The sequence below is a fragment of the Oryctolagus cuniculus genome, chromosome 11 (assembly GCF_051225735.1).
Source record: "Oryctolagus cuniculus isolate XC-2025 breed Fujian yellow rabbit chromosome 11, ASM5122573v1, whole genome shotgun sequence".
In the NCBI taxonomy this organism is placed as follows: Eukaryota; Metazoa; Chordata; class Mammalia; order Lagomorpha; family Leporidae; genus Oryctolagus; species Oryctolagus cuniculus.
In genome coordinates, this window is record NC_142877.1 from 14,204,040 (window position 1) to 14,231,299 (window position 27,260).

At 41.5% G+C, this 27,260-nt stretch overlaps 1 protein-coding gene across 4 annotated transcripts in view; it reads right to left on the bottom strand.

Moving 5' to 3' along the window:
- The window catches only part of STK4 (serine/threonine kinase 4), a 102,771-nt gene that overhangs the window by 30,504 nt on the left and 45,007 nt on the right, over window positions 1-27,260 (bottom strand). For all 4 annotated transcript variants that reach the window (XM_089307941.1, XM_002721229.6, XM_017350754.4 and 1 more), the window contains one exon: window positions 13,859-14,016. In XM_089307941.1, the coding sequence (XP_089164067.1) occupies window positions 13,859-14,016 (158 nt within the window). The remainder of the gene's footprint in view (window positions 1-13,858; window positions 14,017-27,260) is intronic.

Sequence of the window (27,260 nt, forward strand, 5' to 3'; positions counted from 1 at the left end):
TATGAAATTACTAGAAGTACTCAGTATCCATCACCGGGACAAGAAAAGCAAATGAACAGAAAAGCCCATCCTGATTGGAAATATACAACAGAGAGGGAAAGTCTGGGAACAAGTGCCTGAATGAGACTGACAGGCAGGCTGTGACAGATCACAAAGAAAATGCATCAAATGCTGGCTGCAGCCAGTAAGCCTGCTCCACCATGGTCATCAATATTATCACAGAGGTTCTATTTGGTCAAAACCAAAAAGCACTCTTCAAAAAATAATGCCTTTTTTAGTTGACATGACATTTTCTTTTTAAAAAACATTTATTTATTTTTATCTCTTTGAAGGGCAGGGAGAGAGAAGAAAGAGGAGGAGAAGAAGGAGAAGGGAGGAGGAGGGGAGAAGGGGAGGAGAGGAGGAGGAGGAAGAAAGGAGAAGGGGGACGATGGGGAGGAGAAAAGGAAAGGGGGAAGAAGAGGAGAGGGAAATGGGGAGGGGAGGGGAGAGAGGAGAGGGAGACGAGGAGGGGAGGCGAGGGGAAGAAGACAAGGAGACAGCTCTAGCCACTGCAGCCACTTGGGGATCTCTCTCTCTCTCTCTCTCTCTCTCAACTATGACTTCTAAAATAAATAAATAATTTCAAAAAAATAAGTAAAATAAAATAAAAACATTTCTAGACTTCAGAATCTTCAACATTTGAAAGGGGATAAGAAGCCTTGCCTGTTCCCTTACGGAAACACTGTAAGCTTCACCAAACAAAAGAAGAAAATATGAATGAGTCTTTAGCTACATTAAATGTGACATAACCCTACAGTGATGATGGCATTGCTATCACCATAGACAAAGTATACCAGAAGGATAAGTGATGATGGTATTGCTATCACCATAGACAAAAGTATACCAGAAGGAGGACTTAACCGCTCCTGGGGCCTTTCTGTCTCTGGATTATTTGTCATCAAAGAGCTAATTATCTTTTTCTTACAAAGGAAAAATGCAATGTGAAATAATACCTTTATAGTTTCTGCCAAGAGAATTCTACCATAGTTCTGAAAGTAAACTAGGCTCAAATAATGCTACCTACATTTCATTTGTTCCTCCTCCCAACCTGAAGGAAAAGCAGGACAGGTGGTATGAGTATTTTGCTTGATTTACAGATCACAAACCCAAAATTCAAAGAGGACTTGGAAGTCCTCAAGGGTCTAGTCAAAGCCAGGGCCATTCACTCTTCTGATACAATTTCATTTCATTATACGGGTCTGTGATATGAAGTACCCTATTTTCAAGAAAACTCACTTCAGTGTCAAACTCCAGGGCTGATGAGGCAAACTTACCATCCATTTTACATAGCCAGCAACCTCTATCGAGATTCCAGGGGTGCCCACACACACAAGAAGTGAAAGGGCGGCACCTATTGGCAAATGTGCGTTGTTGCAACAGAAGTAGTTGGAAAGCTTTAAGATTTCAAAAGTATCAAAAGTAACATGCACAGTTCATGAGAAGTGGGTCGAAGGAAAAATGATATTGAATAGAGATGTAAGGGAATGAAAGAAAGCATTAGGATGTTTTAACGATGATTCATTCCCATGATGACTTCATTACTCAATTTCCAATCAGTAATCAATTTAATTCCTTTGTTTTGGAGCAGTTTGTAAATCTGTCCTTTCAAGAGCAAGTTGTCTTTGGGAACAGACCCCTACTTCTGCAATGGAAACCAAAGACAAATTACTAGGAAGAAGGTTTAGGTACCTGAAATTTAGTCCATGGACCAAATCTGATGAAAAGAAAGCAGAGGGAAAGGGGAGGAAGTTGACCTTTATAAAGAGTCCATTAATGCTGCAGGCATTTTACACGTACTACCCTGTGTAGTTCATAGACAAAATCTAGCCTACAAATTCCAGCACTATCTCCACGTTACAGAAGAGGAAAATGAAACTCAGAACAAACTGCCCCAAAGCTAGTCAGCTAACGGCAAACTCAGAATGTGAACTCCAACAGCCTGACTCTGGTGATCTTAGCTACCAGACATAACCAAAACAGCGGTCACTTTGGTGCACACAGACATAATCTGCTTCCACACACAGAGATTCAACTGAACTTCTAAATGAATGTGGAATCTATTAGATCTCAGTGAGGTACAGGACAACCATCACTGGCGCAGCATCTTCCTCGCAGCAGCAGTGCAGAAGGGGACGATGGGTCAGCTTTCTCCTCTCTGAATCATCTTCTCAACACCTCCCTCCCCCACAATGACAGTCTGATCTCAGTAACATCAGTACCAAATGCCAACAGCAGAATGAGGACAGGACAGGAGACAGGCCTTCCATTTAAAAATGCCTGGTGTTTGGAGTGATGTGTGTCCTCAAAGGCAGGAGGTGTGGGCTGTGTTGTATGCCAGTTGAGGAGTGGAGCACCGGGAGCTATCAGTGCGTGTTCATGCTGAGCGAGGAGAATGACCTTAGTGAGAAAGGTGCTTCATCGTTCTTTCCTTAGAGAAGCACTGGGCCACAGGAACAAATACTCCTTTCACAGCTCCAATAGAAACGCTTTCCTTGGATGGGGGTGAGAAAATTAACACACACCTTTTTCCTTGTCTTCTCAACATTTCATGTCCCAGGAATATGGACTATAGAACAGTCAAGCATTCATGTGAGAAAAAAATGGGAGGTGAAGCTAAAAAGACTAAAGAAAGCATCTTTGAGAACTCAAACAAAGCAGAGTAAAGAATGTAAGAGTAGGTTATGGAAAATAAATTAGGAACTAAGGCTGCTTTGGTCTGAAAAAAATCTGAAATCACTGCATATGAGGGATCTTCAAAAAGCTAGTGGACGGGCTGGCACTGTGGCAAAGTGGGCTAAGTCTCCACCTGTGGTGCTGGCATCCCAGGTGGGCGCCGGTTCAAGTCCTAACTGTTCCACTTCTGATCCAGCTCTCCGCTATGGCCTGGGAAAGCAGTGGAAGATGGCCCAAGTGCTTGGGCCCTTGCACCCATGTAGGAGACCAGGAGGAAGCTCCTGTCTCCTGGCTTCAGATTGGCATAGCTCCAGCTGCTGCGGCCATTTTGGGGGTAACCAGCAGATAGAAGACCTCTCTGTCTCGCCCTCTGTCTGTAATTCTACCTCTCAAATAAATAAATAAAGATCTTTCAAAAAAAAGTTAGTGGAAATATGTATTATAAAAAATGCACGGGGTGGGCAGCACTGTGACGTAACGGGTAAAGCCACTGCTTGCAGTGCTGGCATCCCATATGGGTGCCTGTTCAGGTCCCAGCTGCTCCATTTTCAATCCAGCTTTCTGCTATGGCCTCGGAAAGCAGTGGAAGATGGCCCAAGTCCTTGGGCCCCTGAACCTGTGTGGGAGACCCAGAAGAAGCTCCTGGCTCCAGATCAGTGTGCAGCTCTGGCTGTTGTGGCCACCTGGGGAGTGAACGAGCAGATGGAAGACTTCTCTCCTCTCTCTCTGCCTCTGACTCTCTGTAACTCTGCCTTTCAAATAAATAAATATTTTTTTAACATTGCATAAATGTCAAAAAATTTTATACTAAAATAACTTTATCTTTTAATTCTACTTTCCATAAGATTTCAATGAGATCACAATTTAAAGTCATGGCTGTGGATTCAGTAATAAGAAAAAGTAATTGGAGCCAGCGCAGTGGCATAATGGGTAAAGCCGCTGCCTGCAGTGCCAGCATCCCACATGGGTGCCGGTTTGAGTCCCAGCTGCTCCACTTTTGATCCAGCTCTCTGCTATGGCCTGGGAAAGCAGAAGATGGCCCAAGTCCTTGGCATCCTGTACCCACATGAGAAGACTCAGAGGAGGCTCCTGGCTCCTGGCTTCGGATTGGCACAGCTCTGGCTGTTGCAGCCAATGAGGGAGTGAACCAAGTACTTGGGCCCTTGTACCCACGTGGAAGACCCAAAAGACGCTCCAGGCTCCTGGCTCTGGTCTAGCCCAGCTCTGGCCATTCTGGCCATTTGGGGAGGGAACCAGCAGATGGAAGTTCTCTGTCTCTCCCCCTCTCTCTAACTTTGCCTTTCAAATAAATAAATAAATCTTAAAAAAAAAAAAGGCCAGCCGCCACCATGGCTCACTTGGCTAATCCTCCACCTGTGGCGCCGGCACCCCAGGTTCTAGTCCCAGTTGGGGCACCGGTTACTAGTCCTGGTTGCTCCTCTTCCAGTCCAGCTCTCTGCTGTGGCCTGGGAGTGCAGTGGAGGATGGCCCAAGAGCTTGGGTCCCTGCACCCCATGGGAGACCAGGAGGAAGTACCCGGCTCCTGGCTTCGGATCGCTGCAGCGTCAGCCATAGCGGCCATTAGGGGAGTGAACCAATGGAAGGAAGACCTTTCTCTCTGTCTCTCTCTCACTGTCTATAACTCTACCTGTCAAAAAAAAAAAAAAAAGCCATACTCAGAAAAGAAATGAAACAACCTACTTGCATATCTGAGTTTATATAATAACCACACAGCAATTATTTCAAACTATAACATGGTAATTTTATCATATCTCTCTACTGGGATAAGCCCTAAAGGACAAAGATAACTACAACACAAATCTTTACAAATTTTTACTGAGACATTTTCAGTAATCGTTGGAAAGAAGTACTGGTATTGTCATTCTCAGCCTGAAATGTGCGCTGTGGAATGCAAAGCAAATGAGTAATTACACTGATACTGCTGGGAAGTAAGATATTTGGCACGGGGGAAAGGAATTACAGACATAGGATCAAAGCAGTGAAGTAAAAAACTAGAAGTATTCAATCTGTACTGGAAATAGCATCAGAACTCATGAGTTTGTAATAAACCCACTTCTTGGTTTTGTCCATTGAAAAGTAACCTAACTATGATGTGCACACACAGTAGCCACACTGTGGTCTTTAAATAGCATTTCCCAGAAAAGGAACCACAGTTCCTTCAAAGCATGGCTTTTTCCAGGGCTGGAAAATCATAAAGATATTAAAAAAAAAAAAAAAAAAACCAACCTGGGTATCTCTAGAGAACAGTAGTAAACTAATGCATTCATTATTTTGAAAAATACCAGCTCCCTGCTAATGTGCCTGGGAAAACAAAGGAAGATGGCCCAAATGTTTGGGTCCCTGCTAGCCACATGGTAGACCAGGATGGAGTTCCAGCTTCCTGGCTTTGGCCTGGCCCAGCCCCAAGTCTTTGCAACCATTTGGAGTGAACCAGAGGATAGAAGATCTGTGTGTGTGTGTGTGTGTCTTTCCCTTTCTCTAACTCTGCCTTTCAAATAAACAAATCTTTAAAAACAATTTTAAATGCTTCTGCACTGAACATGTAAAGAATTTTTCTTGTCATTACTCCCTAAAAAAGAAAATAACTATTTACATAGTATTTACATTATAATAGATATTACAAGGAACCTAGAGACAATTTAAAGTATATGGGAAGAGGTTATATGCGAATACCATGCCAATTTATACAAGAGACTTGAGCATCGTGGATTCTGGTATCTGCTGGAGGTTCTGGAACCAATCCCCTGCAGATAATGAGGGCTGACTGAATTCCCTCTTTCCTACCTAAACTGTATCTGAGAATATTTAGACAGTTAATGAAGTGCTTCCTTACACAAGTGTTTCAGTTAATGGAGAACGAATGATGAAATATCACCATTTTGTAATTACCACTGACAGCAGGCAACGATTTTCAGTGGCTTTGCACAACAGAAAAAGAGATGACCATACATCCAGACCTATGAACTTCAGATGGAAGTGTACACACTACCTATGAAATATCCTTATCCCAGGACTGAGTTGAGTATGGCAAGCTTCTAGATCAGCAGTTCTCAAAGCATGGCCTGGGGACCACTGGGGATCCCTAATATCCTCTTAGGGTAATCTTTAAGATCAAACTATTTTCACATTAATTCTAAGACATTACTCACCCTTTCAACACTTGTACTGATGAAATGAAAGCAATGAGGGGTGGGGCAGGTGCTTGGCCTAGCAGTTTAGATGCCCACATCCCATACTGCAGCACTTCATTTTGAGTCCCAACTGGACTCCCAATTCCACCTTCCTGCTAATGCAGACCCTGGAAAGTCGAAGTTATGTTTCAAGTAGCTAGGTCACTGAGACCCACAGTGATTGAGTTCTCAGCTCCTGGCTTCAGCCCCAGGCCCAGGCCCATTGTGGGTATCTGGAGAGTGGGTCAGTGGATGGGAGCTTTCTGTCTGCTTTTAAGGCAAATTAAAAAAAAAAAAAAAAGCAATGGTAAGTCTTAGTATGAATCAAAAACTGGCACCAAATACTATTAGTGATTGCATCGTAACCACAGACTGCAGTTTAAAAGAGGAAAATCAGGGGCCGGCACTGTGGCAGAGATGGTTAAGCTTCCACCTGTGGTTTCGTAATCCCATGTGGGTGCCAGTTTGAGTGCCAGCTGTTCTGCTTCCAATCAAGCTCCCTGCTAATGGCCTGGGGAAGCATCGGAAGATGGTCCAGTGCTTGGGCCCTGCACCCGTGTGGGAGACCAGGAAGAGTTCCTGGCTCCTCTGGCCATTGCTGGAGACTTTTCTCTCCGTCTCGGCCTCTCTCTGAGACTCTGCCTCTCAAATAAATAAATAAATCTTAAAAAAAAAAAAAAAAAAGGAATAAAAAAGGGAAGTCAATTCCCTTAAGACTTTTTTTTATAAAAAAGTACTGATTTTATTAATGTTCAGATCTTTTTAATATTTTCTATGATTAAATGAGAAGTCTGCACAAAGGCCTTCTGTTTTAACTGAAATACAGTGGTCATCTCAAAGCAACGCACTTGAACAATTCAGCTGTGGATTTTTTATATTTTCCTTAATAGTTTTGTTGTGGCTGTGTACAGATTGGGAAAATGAGAAGGTCTGAGTTCTCTTAAAAGTAACATTCTTTTCCAAAGGTGTGATCTGTTCTTAGAATATGAAATATCAACTTCTGAGAATGTAGCATTTCCAAACACCTTTTATACTGTAATCATCACACATCTTAAGCATTAAGGGGAATCTTCAGGGTTTTTTCAACTTGGCATACAATTCTATCCTAGGCAATTTCATTCCAGAAGTGGAATTAAGTATTCTGTTTCAGAAGAACATACCAATTTTTTGGTCAGCATCAAACTCTGCTGCTCTTGATTAAATTATTTCCTATTTTCGATTTTGGGTAAAATGTTCATTTCAAAATAGCCACTGCCTTCAGAGGAGGGAAGAGAATATCTGTTTCATAATTAAACACTGCCTATCAGGAAACGAGAAAGACTTTAAGAGACTGCCAAGAAGGAAACATGTGAGTTATCCTGATAGATTGCCCTTCTTGAAGCTTAAGGTAATTATGAAGAATATTTTCTTTACTTAAGAGAGTGGCTCTTTGTCTAATATCATTTTCCATATTCTATGTGTTTCTAGAATACTCTGGTAAGAATACAAGAGAGAGGCAGGCATTTGGTACATCACTTGAGATGCCCACATCCTGTATCAGAGTGCCTGGGTTCAAAGCTCAGCTCTGTTTCCAATTCCAGCTTCCTGCTACGAATGGCTCACATAGTTGGGTCACTACCACCCATGTAGGAGACCTAACTGAGTCTCTGACAACTGGTTTTGGCCTGGCCCAGCCTCAGCTGCTGCAGTCATCTGGGGAGTGAACCAATGGCCGGGAGGTCTCTGTCAATCTGTTCATCTCTCTCCAGGTCTCTGGCTTCCAAATAAATCATAAATAAATAAATAAATATTTTAAAAGGAGTACAAGAAATTCAAAAAGAGTAAAAAGGAAACTTAAAATCATGCAAAATATAATACAATAGAAATGTAACTTTATCTCTGAATTTCTATAGTAACTAATGGACAAGAAAATATAGTAAACTGTATCTTTAGATAAAACGTTAGTGAGTAGGGTCACCAGAAGGGCAGGTTAAAATGTTACTGGGTGCTGGAGCCAGTGTTGTGGCAGAGCAAATTAAGTCTCTACCTGTGATGCCAGCACCCCATATGGGTGCTGGTTCAAGTCCTGGCTGCTCCATTTCTGATCCAGCTCCCTGTAATGTGCCTGGGAAAGCAGAGAAAAACGGTACAACTGCTTGAGCCACTGGCACCCATGTGGGAAACTCAGATAGAGTCCTAGGCCCCTGGCTTCAGCCTGGCCCTGCCATTGTGGCCATCTGGGGAGTGAACCAGTGGTTGAAGATTTCTGTCTCCTTCTTTCTCCCTCTGTCCCTGTCTCTGTCTCTAACTCTGCCTTTCAAATACAAAAATCTTTATTTCAAAAAAATACTACTGGGTGCTATACTCAGAGATTCTGATTCAGAGTCTGGGATAGAGCCTGAGAAACTGCATTTCTAGCAAGTTCCCAGGTAATGCTGATACTGCTAGTCTAGAAACACTTTTACAACCACTGTCAGGGGTCGGCACTGTGGCAGAGTGGGTAAAGCCACTGCCTGCAGTGCCAGCATCACATATGGTCACTGGTTCAAGATCTGGCTGCTCCACTTCCTAACCAGCTTTCTGCTGTGGACTGGGAAAGCAGTAGAGGATGGCCCAAGTCCTTGGACCCCTGCACCCACGTGGGAGACCTGGAAGAAACTCCTAGCACCTGGCTTCAGATCGGCACAGCTCTGGCCATTGCAGCCAATCGGGGAGTGAAACAGCAGATGGAAGACCTCTCTCTCTCTCTCCCTTCCCTCGCCCCCTCTGCCTCTCCCTCTCTCTCTGTGTAATTCTGACTTTCAAATAAATAAATAAATCTCTTTTTTTTTTTTTTTTTTGACAGGCAGAGTGGACAGTGAGAGAGAGAGAGAGACAGAGAGAGAAAGGTCTTCCTTTGCCGTTGGTTCACCCTCCAATGGCCGCCGCTGCAGCCGGCACACCGCGCTGATCCGATGGCAGGAGCCAGGATCCAGGTGCTTTTCCTGGTCTCCCATGGGGTGCAGGGCCCAAGCACCTGGGCCATCCTCCACTGCACTCCCTGGCCATAGCAGAGAGCTGGCCTGGAAGAGGGGCAACCGGGACAGAATCCGGCGCCCCGACCGGGACTAGAACCCGGTGTGCCGGCGCCGCAAGGTGGAGGATTAGCCTATTGAGCCACGGCGCCGGCCAAATCTCTTTAAAAAAAAAAAAAAAAAAGAACCACTGCTTCAGACTACTATTTTGGGAGCTGGTGTATGGCACAGCGGGTAAGGCCACCACCCGTGACAACAGCATGCCATATGGGTACTGGTTCATGTCCTGGCTGTTCTACACCCCCAATCTAGCTCCCTAATGCTCCTGGGAAGATAGCAGAAGATGGCCCAAGTGCTTGGGCCCCCACACCTGTGTGGGAGACCTGGAAGAAGTTTTTGGCTCCTGGCTTCAGCTTGGCCCAAACCTGCCCAGCCCTGGCAATTGCGGCCATTTGGAGAAGGAACCAGAGGACTGAAGATCTCTCTTTGTTTCTCCCTGTCTCTCTCTGTAGCTCTGCCTTTCAAATATATAAAATAAGTGCTATATATCAAGAATACCAAGACATTAAAGACAGTTTTCATTTATCTTCAGGAGCAGCTCAGGTATATCCCACCTGAATTTTCTCCCACTATTTAGTTCTCTTAAAATTCTGAAGGCAAAAATATAATATTATACATTAGGAAGGATTGGCTCAAGCATAGAGAAATCCAAATGATTTAGAGCAAGATCCCCAATATTCAACATCCCTGAGTGCCAAACAGGTCAGACAGTTAATATGAATGAGTGAAGTAGGCCAGATACTGTAGAGAATTGGAGAGGCCATACCCAAAGAGGGCAGCTCCGACTCAGTTCCTGATAAATCAGCTTCCAAGAATGTAGGCCGTCGAATATTATGGCCAGATCTACCAAGTTCTCAAGATAAGCTGGAGATACATTTCATGTAAAATCTTTCATATTTTAAATATAGGCGACTAATTTTTTTTTAAAAAATGTGAATATACAAAAAGGTGTGTGGGCTAGCTGCTGCGGGCCTGTGGCCTCTGCCTTTCTGAGCAGCAGGTCTCAGGGGTCAAACATGGACAGCATGCTGATCTCTTCAGTATGCTCATGGCCCACTCCCCACAGGAACGCTCCACCTCCAAAACATACAGCACTCACTCTAAAGACCCACTAAAGCTCCTCTGTGTAAGTTGTTTGCCTCTTAAAACAAGTTCTCTGCTGGTGATCTTAGAATGGGAAAACTATGATAAAGAGAAATAAATTCTTTATGTACTGGAACTACTGATCCAAGAAGAATGATTAGGATTAAAGTGATGAGGTTTCAGGGTCACTGACTTCTACAATAATTAGAAAAAAAGGAAATAATCTAGCAGTATAGACTTAAGGATTCAGAAGCGTTCTATTGCAATGTTGATTAGAGCTGGTATCTGAAGTGTTTTAGACACCTTTGACTACAGAGACACTACACTGAGACAATCAATGCTTACAAGTATATTGAAAATAATCATACAGGCAACATGAAATAGCAAGCACACAACTCAAATATCAGAAATGCACTCTAACAATGGTAGCCTAGAGGATTATGTTAGGAAGGATTCTAGACATCCTGTAGTATATTAACTAACATAGGAAACAGCATACTTTTAAAGCATAAACAGAATCAAGTCACCCCTTGTCACAGTCTTCAAGTCCACCCATAACAAAGGCTGAGGTCCTTACTACATAAAAGGCCCTGATGTGCATCATACTCTGATCTCACTGCCTGCTATAGACCACATCGAGGTCATTCCAGACTTACCATTTCCTACCTGCTCTGCAAATGGCACCAAGGAAGTCCCTGCCTCAGGAGCTTTGCACTTGCTCTTTCCACTGCCTGAAAAGCTCTTTCCCTGAACACTCACATAGTACGCATCCTCGTCTCACCAAGCAGGACTTCCTTGGTTGTTTTAGTTTTAAAAGCCACAGGGCCGACGTTGTGGCGCAGTGGGTTAAAGCACTGGCCTGCAGCACTGGAATCCCATACGGGTGCCGGTTTGAGTCTCAGCTGCTCCATTTCCGATCCAGCTCTCTGCTATGGCCTAGGAAAGCAGTAGAAGATGGCCCAAGTCCTTGGGCTCCTGCACCCATGTGGGAGACCTGGAAGAAGCTCCTGGCTCCTGGCTTTGGATCAGCTCAGCTCTGGCCATTGCAGCCATTTGGGGAGTGAACCAGCAGATGGAAGACCTCTCTCTCCCTCTCTCATTCTGGTTCTATCTCTCTCTGTAACTCTTTCAAATAAATAAAATAAATCTTTAAAATAAAAAAAAAAGCCACAGACACACACATTGCTCCTCTCTGTTCTCCAATACACTTTTTTTTTTTACATTTTCCACAGCACTTACCACCATCTAATACATTAAATATTTTACTTATTTTCCTTCTTCCAGAATGAAATCCCTGAAGGATGGGTTTTTGACCGTTCTATTCACTAGTATATATTCCTACAAAGTGACAAGCACACAATGGCACACACACACACACACAAAACTAAATAAATAAATGAATGAGTGAACAAATAAATGATAAAACAAATGAATCTAGGTTCTAGCATGGTCTGACAAGTAATCAGTTAATTAACCTCAGGTAAGTTATTTTGGTCCTCAAAAGATCCCTACAAGTAGTTGTACAAACTATTACAATCCTGCCATTTTACAAAAGTAGGACTATGGAGGAATGACATCATTTCCTCATGGCCAATGAATGGGGGATAGTGGAAAGCTAGGTCTACAAAAGTCTCCCAGAGTTCAAATGCAATGCCCAAACTAAGCTCTGATGTAAGTAACAACAGAATTACAACAGCTAAATGTCAAATTTCAGAAATTAGGAATGTAAAAACTGAAAATTCCTAAAGTGAAAAATCTTTTCTAAAAATATTCAAAAAAAAGGAACATAAGCTCCTTAGCTTGCTTTTTCTCCAAATTTTTTATTTCCTCTCATTAAATCCCCATGAACATTAATAAGTGCCTGTGGTTGAGGGAGAATGTTCCATAGCAAAGAAAGAAAAAACATACCCAGGTTTTCTTAAGAAACTTTGGAATAATTTAATATTCATCCTCTAAAAAAATTCAGAATAATCTTCTCAGAGAGCTTAAAATTAGAATGATTAGCGAAACAACAAAGACTCTAAAAACAATATCAACTGCCTTCAAATCTAATTCTTAAATATGAAATAACAATCTCAAATAAACAAAGTTACATCTTCAACTGATGAATAAACAGTCCTTTTACCATGAATGATTTCAAAATCGACAAAAAGTAAAAAAGAAAGTGAATAAAGGGTTTTAAGAGCAAGAAAGATGTCACTAATCAGGGACTCCAAAATGACTCAAACATCAATAATCAATCTAAACGCCCATCAACAAAAAATTGGGATAAAGAAATTATGGGATACGTACTTATGGAATACTACATAGCAGGAAAAAAAAGGAAATCTGGTCATTTGCAACAGAATGGATGAAGCTGGAAAACATCATACTTAGTGAAATAAGCCAGTCCTAAAGGGACAAATATCATATGCTTTCCCTGATCTGTTACAACTAACTGAGCACCTAAAAGGAAACCTGTAGAAGTGAAATTGACACTATGAGAAGGGATGACTTGATAAGCCCTTGTCTTGATTGTCGAGAAACAGTTTATTATTTTATTTTTTTAACTATTTTCTTTTTCTCTTAATACCATTGGTTGAACTCTTTACTTAATACAGAATTATTCATAGGTATTTAAATGCAATTGAAAATTGATCCCAGTAAAAATAAATGTGAGAATAAGAGAGGGAGGAGTTTTACAGTTCAGCACATGTTCCCATGGACTTACTCCTAAGGGTAAAGCTAAAAACTTGCCATGGACTCCAAATCCCATTAAGCTAGGTGGTACTAATGACATCTTACTAGTTAAAGTGATCATTTTAAGTGTATAACTGATCATATAGATAGAAATCAGTGTCAAAGGGATCACGTAAATAAGACCAAGTGTCTGCTAATAACAACAGATAGAATTAAAAAGGAGAGAATGACCCAACATGGGAAGCAGGACACACAGCAGACTCGTAGAATGACAAACGCCCTAAACAGCACTCTGACCTCAAAATCAGCCCTTAAAGCATTCGGATCTGGCTAAAAAGCCCATGAGAGCATTTCAGGCATGGAAAGCCAAGACACTGGCAAAAAATGATGTACATGAAGGATCTCTGTGCATGAGATCCCAGTGGAAAGAACGGGCCATCAAAGAAAGAGGTACTTTTCTCTGAAGGGAGAAGAGAACTTCCACTTTGCTTATGGCCCTGTCTAAATACTGGCAGAATTTGTGGACTCAAAAGGCTTCCATAGCCTTGGCAGCTCATGACAAGAGTCTCAGGTGATCACTGATGTCATAAATCATAAATAAGAGTGTCAATTGTTAAATCAACAACAGGAGTCACTGTGCACTTACTCCCCATGTAAGATCTCTGTCCTTAATGAGTTGTACTATGACAATTAATGGTAAAACTAGTCTTCAAACAGTACTTTATACTTTGCGTACCTGTGTGGGTGCAAACTGTTAAAATCGTTACTTAGTATATAGTTGGTTTTCTGTATATAAAGATAATTAAAAATGAATCTTAATGAAGAATGGGATGAGAGAGGGAGTAGGAGGTGGGACGGGAGTAAGGGTGGGAGGGTGGATATGGGGGGGAAGAACTGCTATATTCCTAAAGCTGTACCTATGAAATTTGTATTTATTAAATAAAAGCTTTCTTAAAAATCAATCAATATGCTATCATCTCGAACTCATGAGATCCTTAGCCTGGGAGCTGCCACCAGGGCACTTATGAGACTCAAATACACAAGAAAACCACAGGCACTTTCCATGAACTGGATGTGTGGCATTTCAAGTAACTTCCCCTCAGGAAGACACAACCATGAACTCCCAACACGACTTACGAACTCATAGTCTCCATCCAGCGGTACTTTCCAATCGGAAGAATTTTTCAGTGGAGCAGGTACACTCTTGCCAAAGCTGTTGACCTGGTTTTCCTTTTCTTTTTGTTCAAAGTATTCAAGGAAAGATGGTTTTACAGGCTGCATGGTCTCATCCCTTCCTGAAAACCAAGAAAAACAAAAGGTGAAGAGGAAAATGTTTATATTTTGGATAGGTTTAATAAATAGATGTGTCTCCAGATGGGCTACAGTCTCTGAGCAGTGGGGTCTTTCTGTTACATAAGGACTCCCTCAAGAATTGAATGAAACTACAGAAAAATGCACAAATGCACAAATGCACAAAATATTTCTCAATATAAGCAAATAACAATTCATCCACTGTGCAAACTATTACATAATTTTAAAATTACATATAAATGGTCTACAATAAAGGAGAAAAATAGGACATAGTATTACATATACAGGATGATATCAATTCTGTAAAATCAAATGGGCAAAAAAGAAAAGTAGTGGAAGAAAATATACCAAAATGCTAACAGTGTTTGTTTCTGGTAGTAGGACTTTAGATGCTTCAATTTCCTTCTCTTAAACAAATTTTTTTACTTTTAGAACTGGGTCAGTATTAGATGAACAGAACTGATCATAACTAATTTTTGTTCCTAGAAGAACCTGCAGGCTGGGTAGTTGGGGCAGACTGGTACAGGGGGGTTAGGTTGGACCTGGAGCCATCCCAGGCAGTAGAATAAGTTACACAGCAACAGTCACCATATGAAAGCAAAAACCAGCAGCTACTAGTTACTAGTAACAATAGCAAAATGAGTAATTTCACTTGACATGACTTAAAAACCTATCTAAGTGTAGACATTTGGCCTAGTTAAGACACTGCTTGGAATGCCCACATCCCATGAGAGTGTCTGGGTTCAAGTCCTCACTTCCACTTCCAATTCTGGCTTCCTGTTGATGTGCACTGCTGTGGGAACAGCAGGTGATGGCTCAAGTAGTTGAGTCCCTGCTACCCGGTTTGAATCCTGGCTGCTCCACTTCCGATCCAGATCTCTGCCATAGCCTAGGAAAGCAGTAGGAGATGGCCCAAGGCCTTGGACCCCTGCACCCACGTGGGAGACCTGCAAGAAGTTCCTGGCTCCTGGCTTCAGATCAGCACAGCTCTGGCCATTGCATCCATCTGGGGAGTGAACCAGAGGATGGAAGATTTTTTTCTCTCTCTCTCCTTTGTTCTTGCTCTCACTCTGCCTCTGTCTCTCTCTAACTCTGCTTTCCAAATAAATAAAAATCTTTAAAAAAAAATTCTCTAGAGAGATTATAACACTTGTGGGCTGTAATCTAAAATATGCCACAAACTAGAAGGACATGGACATAAAGTAAGAGATCAGACCAAACTGACAGTTAGGATGCAACAAATATTTTAGTAGCAGGATCATCTCTGACTCTTTGGATTTCTTTAACTTTTATTTGTTTTCATTTTATTTGTAAGGGTGTTTTTTTCTCTCTCACTCACACACCTACCCTGTATCTACAGAAAGTTTCAGTCTTTGGAACTCAGGTTCAAATTCAACTAATATTCAGTGAATATCTTCTAAATTTCAGGATTTCAACTAGTTGCTTTCCCAAGATCTTTTCATCCAAAATTCATGTCCACCAAACCAGAGGAGGGGAGGGGAGACTTGCATTTATCAGGCACCTACCAAGTATCAGAAAATGCATTACTTCACTGAATCCTCAGAGAATCCTTGGAGACACATTACTGTTCCCACTTTTAGAACTTCAGAGTTGAGAAATCTGCCTAAGATTTCATACTTAATAAGCAACAGGGAAAGGATGTGAATGGCAACTGTCAGGTTTTACATCTGGTGGACTGCCTTTCACATCGTAAATCCTCTCAAAGCAAAATGAAGATTCTCAACAAGTTAGAAATGCCATTTATCTGAGTGCAGAAAGGAGGGAATGGAATTTTCCCAGTAACCTTATCTTTGAACTTTTCTTTCAGCGCCCTCAGCTAATGACCAAGTATGCTGGACAAGAGCCTTTTAGTGCTGAAAAGTACAAGAGAATCAGTCCTGCTGATTAAAGGCCATGCTGTCCCCAGGGCCTTCAGCTTGCCGGTGGGCTTTTGTTTCAACTTGAGCTAAAGTATTTTTCAGATATATCCCAGGAAATGAAGCATTCAGTTGAATGATAATACAAGAAACCTGAAGCCATAAGGAAACTGGACTGAGCAGAGAGAAACCAAGCCTTGAAAATAACCACATCTTTTTCTAATTCTTCTGACTGAGGAAAACATGAACTCCTATACTGTGACTAGCTTATTTTTCTTTTTAAACAGAATGTACCAAGCTAAGGCTGTAGACAAAGAAGTTAATTCATAAGCAATTTATCTTCTATTTATTTTTCTTAAAAAAAAATGTAGGGCCATCACTGTGGCGTAGTGGGTAAAGCCACCACCTACAATGCCAGCATCCCATATGGGTGCCAGTTCAAGTCCAGGTTGCTCCACTTCTGATCCAGCTCTCTGTTGTGGCTTGGAAAAGCAGTGGAAGAGGGCCCAACTCCTTGGGCCCCTGCACCCACATGGAAGACCCAGAGGAAGCTCCTGGCTCCTGGCTTTGGATCAGCGCAGCTCTGGCCATTACAGCCATCTGGGAAATGAACCAGTGGATGGAAGACCTCTCTCTCTCTCTCTCTCTCTCTGCCTCTCTGTAACTCTGCTTTTCAAATAAATTGATTTTTTTTTTTTTTTTGGCCAGGCAGAGTTAGACAGTGAAAGAGAGAGACAGAGACAGAGTTATAGACAGTGAGAGAGAGACAGAGAGAAAGGTCTTCCTTCCGTTGGTTCACTCCCCTAATGGCCGCTACGGTCAGCGCTGTGCCTATCCGAAGCCAGGAGCCGGGTACTTCCTCCCGGTCTCCCATGCAGGTGCAGGGACCCAAGCACTTCCCGGGCCACAGCAGAGAGCTGGACTGAAAGAGAAGCAACTGGGACTAGTACCTGGCGCCCTAACTGGGACTAGAACCCGGGGTGCCGGCGCCGCAGGCAGAGGATTAGCCAAGTGAGCCACGGCACTGGCCAAATTAATTAATTTTTACTAAATTAATTATTTATTCTTTTGATGTGTGAAATCAGAAGGACACAACATCCCAAATGCCTACCAACTGAAGAACAGATAAAATTCAGTAAATCCACACAGTGGAATATTATTCAGCAATAAAAAGAAATAAAATACTGATATATGCTACACATGGCTGAACCCTGAAACCATTATGCAAAATGGAAGAAGCCAGACACAAAGAGCCAAATATTGCATTTACATAAAATGTCCAGAATAGGCAAATCCAGAGACAGAAAGTAGATTAATGCTTGCCTGGAGATGAGGAGAGAATGGGAAGTGAATGCTAACAGGATTAGGGTTTCTTTGCAAGCAAAGAAAATGTCTGGAATCCAACAGCAATTATGATCTTCAGTACCTCGTTAATACACTAAAAAGCCACTCTACTGCACATTTTACATGTCATATTTTATATGAATTACATCTCAAAACATAAAATTTTTAAAGTTATATTGTGGTGATGGTGGCCTAAGCCTGTGAATACACTGAAAACCACTGAATAGTATATTTTAAATGAGTGACTTGTATGGGAAGTGAATTACATACCAATAACTCAATTTTTTAAAAAAGCAGCAAGACCACTTTCCTCTAATATTTGTTCTTGTTTCTGAATTCATGTGAAGTATAACACAATGCCAGGGTAGTCCCAATGGGAAGGAAAGGAGCTGGACCAAAGACTAACACCTACCTTTCCTTTGGAATGATCCTTAAACTTTTTTAACCCACCATTTGAAACCTTTATTTTTCAGAGTTCCTAAACAAACCACAGTGGCCCAACTATTCTTTCCTTAATTCCTACAGTAACTCTTTTCTACCTAACACTAATTAATTCTATCCAAAGCCTAGGCAAAGCCTGCATTTTCTTCTTAGTTTCATACATTTTTTTATATGAATGTTCCTAAGAAAACAAACTCCAATAATCTCTCAAATATTTTCTTCTGGCTTGGAATAATATGCACTTTTTATTTAACATAGGTTTTTTTTTTTTTTTCAATCTAACATTTATGATGTGTGTGTGTGTGGTTCTTGGTTTTATTTTTGTTACTGGGTACCTAAGTGCTTTGCAAGTATTAATTTATTTACCTACATAAGTTATTATCCAAGTTGCTGTGTGCGACCCAACAATGCTCCTTGGACTATTTTTTGAAACCACTAAAAAGTGGAAAAAAAAAAAAAGTGCTGGAATCATGAGTTAAAGATGTCCTAGAGCCCAGATTAATTCTTCCAGTTAAGCAGTTTTGTTAACTGCCTCTATTTGAATTGACTTGTTTACTGGGCAATTTTGCTCCAGTTGTTTTAACTCTGGTGAGCTGTAATCAATCTATTCAAAGAGATATAAACCCAAATTCCAAAGAGTGGCATAGTGGGTAAAGCCGCAGCCTACAGTGCTGGCATCCCATATGGGTGCTGGTTCAAGTCCCAGCTGCTCCACTTCCGATCCAGCTCTCTGCTATGGCCTGGGAAAGCAGAAGTTGGCCCAAGTCCTTGGGCCCCTGCACCTGCGTAGGAGACCCAGAAGAAGCTCCAGGCTCCTGGCTTCAGATCAGTGCAGCTCCAACCACTGTGGCCATCTGGGGAGTAAACTAGCAGATGGAAGACTTCTCTCTCCCTCTAACTCTGCCTTTAAAATAAATAAATAAATCTTAAAAAAAAAAAAAAGCTGTATTATAACTTTCTTGCTGAACAGTAAACATGTTGGAACAGCTTCAAACAACAGGGAAACAGATTCCACTAACTGACCAAAACTGATTTAGCTGTCTGGTGGGCATAAGGGCCAAAGTGTATCTTGGGGATTCACCTTCCTTTGTTCTTCATTACTACTGGCTACTATCCTTTCCTGGGTATTCTTGGCTCTCCTTCTACCAATATAACTATACTGGAATACCTTATATTCCCAAAAATACAAGCCTCGAGTCCTTCAGCCGAGTCACACTGCGATCTGGAACTTTCCTATCGAAGCATGTGGTCTGGCAGAGTGTTCTGAATAAATTCTCAGGCACAAGAGTCTGTGCTTTTTGGCTCATCCCAAAAGAATCAAGAATGTTAATGGTTTCCAAAGATAAAAATGGGCTCAACATCTGGACACAATAAGAAAAACTGCATAAACAATTAGGGTTTAGTCTCCACTCTGGCAGGACAACCTTGAATTATTTGTGAAACGGAGGAAAGTCTAAGCATCAAGATGTCTGCTCCCAGGAGGGAGCTTCTGATAAAATGCACAGTGAACCACAGAGATTATCTTTCAGGGAAGGAAAGAAATCCAGTTGGTAATAAACTCCACAGTATTAAGATAAGAAGCTAAAACGTTACAAAAGAAGGCTCATGGGATCCCAAATCCTCCCTTCTTTAAGATATGTCATCTTGTATTTTGAGCTATTTAACATCTTATTGGCAAGGAATTTAAAACACACAAATGTGCACACACACACACACCCTCTCTCTTCTCAGTACATTCACAAAACATTATGAAATAACAAGTGACCTTCCTTTGGCTCAACCATTTTCATGACAGTGTTCCAACAGAGTTGAGGTGACATCTACAAAACACAGCAATGATGTCGAGAATAAAAACCAAGAGCACAACTATCAACGGAAAAGGAATCAGGATAAAGAAAAGCAGCCCTAGCTGAAGTAATGGCAGGTCCAACAAAAAAGTCACTCCATACATTAAGAGGCTCGTAATACACTGATTATGATATATACCATTCTTGAGCATTTCTATGTGTAATATTACCACACTCTGTCTCCCTTTCTCTGCCTTTCATAAATAAACAGCTCTAGTTGCTGCCAGCATTTGGGCATCATCCGGTGGACTTGGGGGATCTCTCTTTCTCTTTGTCTCTCTGCTCTTCATAAATACATAAAATTATCTCGCATCATCCTGACAAAACTATAAAATAGGAACTTTTATGCTAGGAAACTGAGGTTCAAAACAGGAAATAACCCGCCAAACATGACTCAGTCTACTAACCCCTGAGCCAAGTTTAAAGCCAAAGACTGATTCCAAAATCAATGCTTATTCTACTACTCCTTCTTCCCTCTCTAGCCTTGACTTAGAAATACTATTCCAACAAAACTAAATATCTGAAGATTTAGCTTTGATATGTATGAACGCACTAATGAAATTCTCATATGGTGCTGACTGAATGGCATGCACATGAGGGTACTTCAAAAAGTCCAGGAGAAAAGAATCTAAAAATTTATTTTGGTGCAAAAAGAAATTGAAATTCACACATAAGAGGGGTCTTCAAAAAGATCATGGAAAACATGCATTTTGAAAATACTATAGGAGCCGGCACTGTGGCATAGAGGGTAAAGCCACCGCCTGCAGTGCCAGCATCCCATATGGCTACCAGTTCCAGTCCCAGCTGCTCCACTTCCAATTCAGCTCTCTGCTGGCCTAGGAAAGCAGTAGAAGATGGCCCAAGTCCTTGGGCCCCTGCATACACATGAGAGACCCAGAGGAGGCTCCAGGCTCCTGGCTTCAGATCGGCGCAGTTCCGGCCATTGCAGCCATCTGGGGAATGAACTAGTGGATGGAAGACACCTCTCTCTCTCTCTCTCTCTCTCTCTCTCTCTCTAACTCTAACTCTTTAAAAAAAAAAAAAAAAAAAACTGTAGATTTCAATTCACCAAAATAAACCTATCTTTTAATTCCATTTCCACACTTTCAAAATATCTTCATATATGGACACTTAATACTTTGTGATATTTTTAAAAATCCTAAAAGGATAAAAATTTGTACAGTAAGTAAGACGATTGTGGTTTAAAAAAAAGTGTTAAAATACTTGCAATATTTTATGCCCTAATTATCATACTTGCAAATGCTACAATCTGCATCAGAGAAAACAAGACAGATAAGACACAAGGGAGGCCACGTTATTAAGAATCCCCTTCAAACAACGGCAAGTGGAAAGAAAGCCGGCTGTGAGTCAAGAATCCTGATCTCACGTAGCTCTGAAATGAGTTTCTGATGGACACTGTTGAAAGAGAATCATTTCAGCAGGAGCTGGCCTTTGGCTTTAACTAAGGAAACTCAGGAACAATGGGTGCCTTCATGACTCTCAGGACTTTCTGGGAACTATAAATACAGGTTTTTACTATATAATACTAACACAGAAAGTTATCCAAAACATGTTTCTGACTTGCTTTAACTTACTGTATCATTAGGCTTTGGAAACTCTATTTCAAAGAGATTAATGTGGCCATTGCTCTAGAAGGGAAAATTAGAATTTTAATGTCTGGGGCCAGCGCCGTGGCTCACTTGGTTAATCCTCTGCCTGTGGTGCCGGCATCCCATACGGGCTCCTCTTCCAGTCCAGCTCTCTGCTGTGGCCCAGGAGGGCAGTGGAGGATGGCCCAAGTGCTTGGGCCCCTGCACCCACATGGGAGACCAGAAGGAAGCACCTGGCTCCTGGCTTTGGATCGGCGCAGCGTCGGCCGTGGCGGCCATTTAGGGAGTGAACCAACAGAAGGAAGACCTTTCTCCCTGTCTCTCTCACTGTCTATAACTCTGTCAAATAAATAAAAAACTAAAAAAAAAAAAAAAAAAAAAAAAAGAATTTTAATGCCTAAGTGCACTTTTAAAATAGAAATCAGGGTCCGGTGCTGCGGCACAGTAGGCTAAGCCTCTGCCTGTGGTGCCGGCATGCCATTTGGGTGCCGGTTGATGTCCTGGCTGCTCCTCTTCCAATTTAGCTCTCTGCTGGATCTCTGGAAGGAAGATGGCCCAAGTGCTTGGGCCCTGCACCCACATGGGAGTCCTGGAGGAAGCTCCCGTCTCCTGGCTTTACAACGATCAGCACAGCTCCAGCCTTTGAAGTCACTTAAGGAGTGAACCTGAGGCTGGAAGACCTCTCTGTCTTTAGCTCTATATCTCAAATAAATAAATAAATTATTAAAAAATAAATAAATAGAAATCAACTACTCACTCCCCATAATTCAGTCTACTTTCAAAAGCTTGAGTCACGGGAAACAATCTCCTAATTAGTTGTCAAGTTCTGCCTCTCACTGTCTTAGTAAGCCTGGAGATGAGGCGGGGGACCAGTTGCCTGCATCTCTTGGGAATGCAATGAGAACAAGAACTACAGACAGTGAGTCCTGATGGGAGAACCACATACATCAAGTTTGTAGTAGATGCAAGTGGCCATTCTTTGGCCTGTCATTTCTTCATACATGCTATAAGCATTTAAACTGATAAATTTGTGCAAATCAAGATACAAGAATATTTCAAAAGTTCATGAAAACAGCATTAAAGTTTATTTTGGTTTAAGAAATTCTGAAATCCATGCATAAGAGAAATCTTCAAAAAGTTCATACAAAATGCACATTACAAGAAAGTATGCGGCCGGCGCTGCGGCTCAATAGGCTAATCCTCCACCTAGCGTGCCAGCACACTGGGTTCTAGTCCCGGTTGCCCCTCTTCCAGGCCAGCTCTCTGCTGTGGCCTGGGAAGGCAGTGGAGGATAGCCCATGTGCTTGGGCCCTGCACCAGCATGGGAGACCAGGAGAAGCACCTGGCTCCTGCCTTCGGATCAGCGCGGTGTGCCGGCCGCAGTGCACCAGCCGTGGCAGCCATTGGAAGGTGAACCAATAGCAAAAGGAAGACCTTTCTCTCTGTCTCTCTCTCTCACTACCCACTCTGCCTGTCCAAAAAAAAAAAAGTACGCATAGATTTCAAAAATCTATTTAAAATGTATTTTATTTATTTGTAAAAGACACAGACAGAGGTCTCCCATCTGCTGATTCATTCTCCAAATGACAACAATAACCAGAAACTCAATCCAGGTCTCCTATATGGGTAATAGGGACCCAAATACTTGATCGATCACCTGCTGCCTCCTAAGGTACACAGCAACAGGAAATTCAATCAAAAGCAAAAACAGGACCGAAACCAAGGCATTCCAACATGGGATGCAGCTGTTCCAAGCAGCATCTTAACTATTACACCAAACATCTGCCTTTCAGAAGTTTTTTGCATCAAAATAAACATCTTTTATTTCCATTCTTTACAACCTTTTCAAGTGCTCTAGTATCTCAAGTGCTCCAAAAATTTTCTTGTTATTTCTAGCTCTAAAATAAACTTTACATTCTTTTGTTTTTAAATGTATAATTTATTTTTAAAGTTTTGTTTTAAAAATAGAACAGGCTGGCGCCGCAGCTCACTAGGCTAATCCTCCGCCTAGCGGCGCCGGCACACCGGGTTCTAGTCCCGGTCGGGGCGCCGGATTCTGTCCCGGTTGCCCCTCTTCCGGGCCAGCTCTCTGCTGTGGCCAGGGAGTGCAGTGGAGGATGGCCCAGGTGCTTGGGCCCTGCACCCCATGGGAGACCAGGAAAAGCACCTGGCTCCTGGCTCCTGGCATCGGATCAGCACGGTGCGCTGGCCGCAGCAGCCATTGGAGGGTGAACCAACGGCAAAGGAAGACCTTTCTCTCTGTCTCTCTCTCTCACTGTCCACTCTGCCTGTCAAAAAAAAAAAAAAAAAAAAAAAAAAAAAAAAAAAAAAACACCTGTATGTGATGCCAGCTTCACAGGCAGTGAGTGGTTTAACACATTACACCACATCACTGGCCCCGAAATTCTCTTGTTTAACAAAGATCTTTGGGGGTCAGCACTGTGGTACACTGGGTTAAACTGTCACTTACAATGCCCACATCCCGTATCAGCATGCCAAGTCAAGTTCCCACTGCTCCACTTCTGATCCAGCTCCCTGTTAATGTGCCGGGCTAAGCAGCAGAGGATGGCCCAAGTACTTAGGCCCCTGCCATCATGTGGGAGACCTGGATGGAGTTCCACATTCCTGGCTTCAACCTGGACCAGCCCTAGTTGTTGCAACCATAAGGGAAGTAAACCAGCAGATGGAAAAGCTCTCTTTGTCACTCTGCCTTTCAAATCAATAAATAATCTTTTTAAAAAATAAAATAACAAGATGTTCAGGGGCCAAGGTTTGGCATAGCAATTAAGAGACTGCTTGGGATACCCACATCCCATCAGAGTGCCTGGGTTCAAGTCCTAACTATGCTTCTAACTCCATCTTCCTGTTAATGTGTATTCTAAGAGGCAGCAGAGATAGACCAAGCAGGTGGGTCATTGCCACACACATGGGAAACCAGAATTGAGTTCCAGACTCCTGGCTTTGGTCTGGTCCAACTCTAGTTTGTTGAAGGCATTTGGGGAATAAACCAGCAGATGAAATATCTCTCTTGTCTCTCTGCCTTTCAAATACAATGAAAATAAACTTAAAATTTTTCAAGATTGATTTATTTATTTATTTGAAAAGCAGAGAAAGAGAGAGAGAGAGAGAGAGACCCTCCATCCACTAGTTCACTCCCCAAATGGCAACAACAGCTGGGGCTAGGCCAGGTGGAAGTCAGGAGCTAGGAGCTTCTTCCAGGTCTTCCATATGGGTACAAGAACCCAAGCACCTGGGCCACCCTCTGCTGCCCTCTCAGGTGCATTAGCAGGGAGCTGGATCTGAAATGGAGCACCCTGGACTCAAACCAGCGCACAAATGGAATGCTGACACTGCAGGTGGAGGCTTCACCTTCTACCCCACAGAGCCGGCCCCTAAAACTTTTTTAACAAGATGTCTGTTTGAGAATGGATAATAGAGAAATTGTTTTCTGCATATTACAAAACACAAAAAAAGAAAACATAATGTGACATAGAACATACAGAAAATATGTACAGATTCTCATCATCTTCACAGAACTGCTAATGATACTCAGCACAAATATTTTACTTTGGATGGTGTATTTTAATAATAATAATCAGCATTTTCCTAAACTTCTAAGATATGCTTGATTTTCTGAAGCACATATTCGTAGTGATATTAATGACAGAAATAATGCCTCAAATCAATGAAACCAGCTACTGTGCAACTGGGAAACACTTAAGTGACTCTTTCAATTTATGAATTATTCAACAAGATTAGCCTCTTAAGATTTATTTCTAAAAACTGAAAACCATGGACTAAAAATTGTTTAATGTTCTATGCCAACATAATTTAAAACTTCAGAAAGCTGGGGCTGGCACCGCGGCGTACTACGTTAATCCTCCGCCTGCAGCGCTGGCATCCCATATGGGTGCCGGGCTCTAGTCCCAGTTGCTTCTCCTCCAGTCCAGCTCTCTGCTGTGACCCGGGAGTGCAGTGGAGGATGGCCCAAGTGCTTGGGCCCTGCACCCGCATGGGAGACCAGGAGGAAGCACCTGGCTCCTGGCTTCGGATCAGCACAGCGCTGGCTGTAGCAGCCATTTGGGGAGTGAACCAATGGAAAGAAGACCCCCCCCAACGCCGCGTTCTCTCTCTCTATAACTCTACCTGTCAATAAATAAAAATAAAAAAATCTTAAAAAAAAAAAAAAAAAAAAAACTTCAGAAAGCTGCCATGTAAGAAAGACTTCCCAGATAATCTTCACCTGGGTGCCCCAAATGTTCCCTTTTATCTGTTGAACATCACATTTGAGAGTCTAGATAATATACAATTCAAACAACATTACAGAGTCTTAAGTTCTACTAGAAAGGTATTTCAAGATCCTTAAAGTAGACACCAAAAAAATTACATAGGCTTTTTACAGTATTGCTTGTACCACAAGGGCAGTGAAGACTGTAAGTCAAAACATGCCTGAGATCCAGCGTGACCTTGGACAAGATGCTCAACTTTTCTCTAAGCTTCCATTTCCTCGTCCTGTCTTGTGGGAATCTGACACCTAATGTAACTATATCTAAGGGATCCTGTGAAGGCCAAATAACACAAAAGGAAGAATTCCCAAAACAAGTTAACTATTTTGAATCTATAGGTACCAGACAATGAAGCTCAAAATATAAAAATAAAGTGAAACAAAAACCATTCTTACACACATAAGAATTAACAAAACTAAACAAATCTACCACCATAAAGTGACAATTTTAACATTCTGCCAACAGAAACCAAAAGATCAAATATCAAAAACTGGTGAAGAAGACAATTTAAAGAAAATCAGCAAAGCCAACCTACAGAACACATATGGAATGCTGCACCAATTCAAAAACATACATTCTTCCCAAGGCACACAAAGAGTACTTAACAAAAATTAATAACATGGTGGGCCACAAATGCCTCAAAAATACCAAAGAAATGACACACAGACCACATTCTTCAACCACAATTCCCTGAAATTGAAAATTAAAAATAAGCAGTTTTTAAAAATCATACATTTGGTTTCTAAAAAGCACTTCTGGATAACTCATGGGTTAAAAAAGAAACCTGTGAAAAACACAAACACCACAAGCTGGGAGAAAATATTTACTACTCACCACACAGGAAAATTTGTAAGATTGGTGCTAAAACAGAACTTAGAGGAAATGCTACAATGTTAACGAAATACATTAGTAATCAAGAAAATTAGATAGGTAAGTGTTCAACTAAAAAAAAATTAACACTGATTTTGATTAAAAACAAATCTCTTAAAACTCTTAATCTCGTAAAATAGAATTTCTTTAACTTAATAAAGAGTACCTACCAATATCAAATTCAATGTTAAAGTAACAGAAGAAGTTTCTTTAAGATGAGGAACATGATATGAATGGCCCACCCACCTCTAATATCCAACTCCTTTGGAGGTCTCAGTAAGAAAAAATACATAAGGATCAAAAGGAAAAATGAAGGTCACAATTCACAGATATTAAGACTGTCTTCATTTAAAAAACAGTAGAGAATAAGCAATTGCACAGCAGTCAACATGCACGTTGGGACACCTGCCTCCATTGTCTGAGTGCCTGGGTTTACGTCTAGGTTCTGCTCCGGGAGATAGCAGGTGTTGGCTCAAGTACTTAGGTCTCTGCCACCTACACAGGAAATCTGACCTGAGGTCCTGGCAAGGCCCAGTCCTGCTACTGCAGGCATTTGGGAAATGAAACAGCAGATGGACGATCTCTCTCTCTCTACTTTTCAAATGAATAAAATAAATATGTACTTTTTAAAATTAAAAAGTCACCTCCAGAAAACTTACTATAATGAATAAAATAATCCATTAAAAAATCAACAAGTCATCTACAAAAACAAAAATATTAAAAATTTTTAAGCATGGCATTTGAAATAGCAATAAAAATTATAAAGTAACTGAAAATTAATTATAAAAATCTAAAGCATTCTTGTGGATAAAATTATAAAGTTATCTATGGATATAGGACATAAACATGTTCATAAACAAGAACTAATAAAAAGATGGAAATTCTGCCTAAGCTATCTATGTACTCAACTCAATTAAAATTTGTAGAGAGAACAGTGATCTATGTTTCAAGTC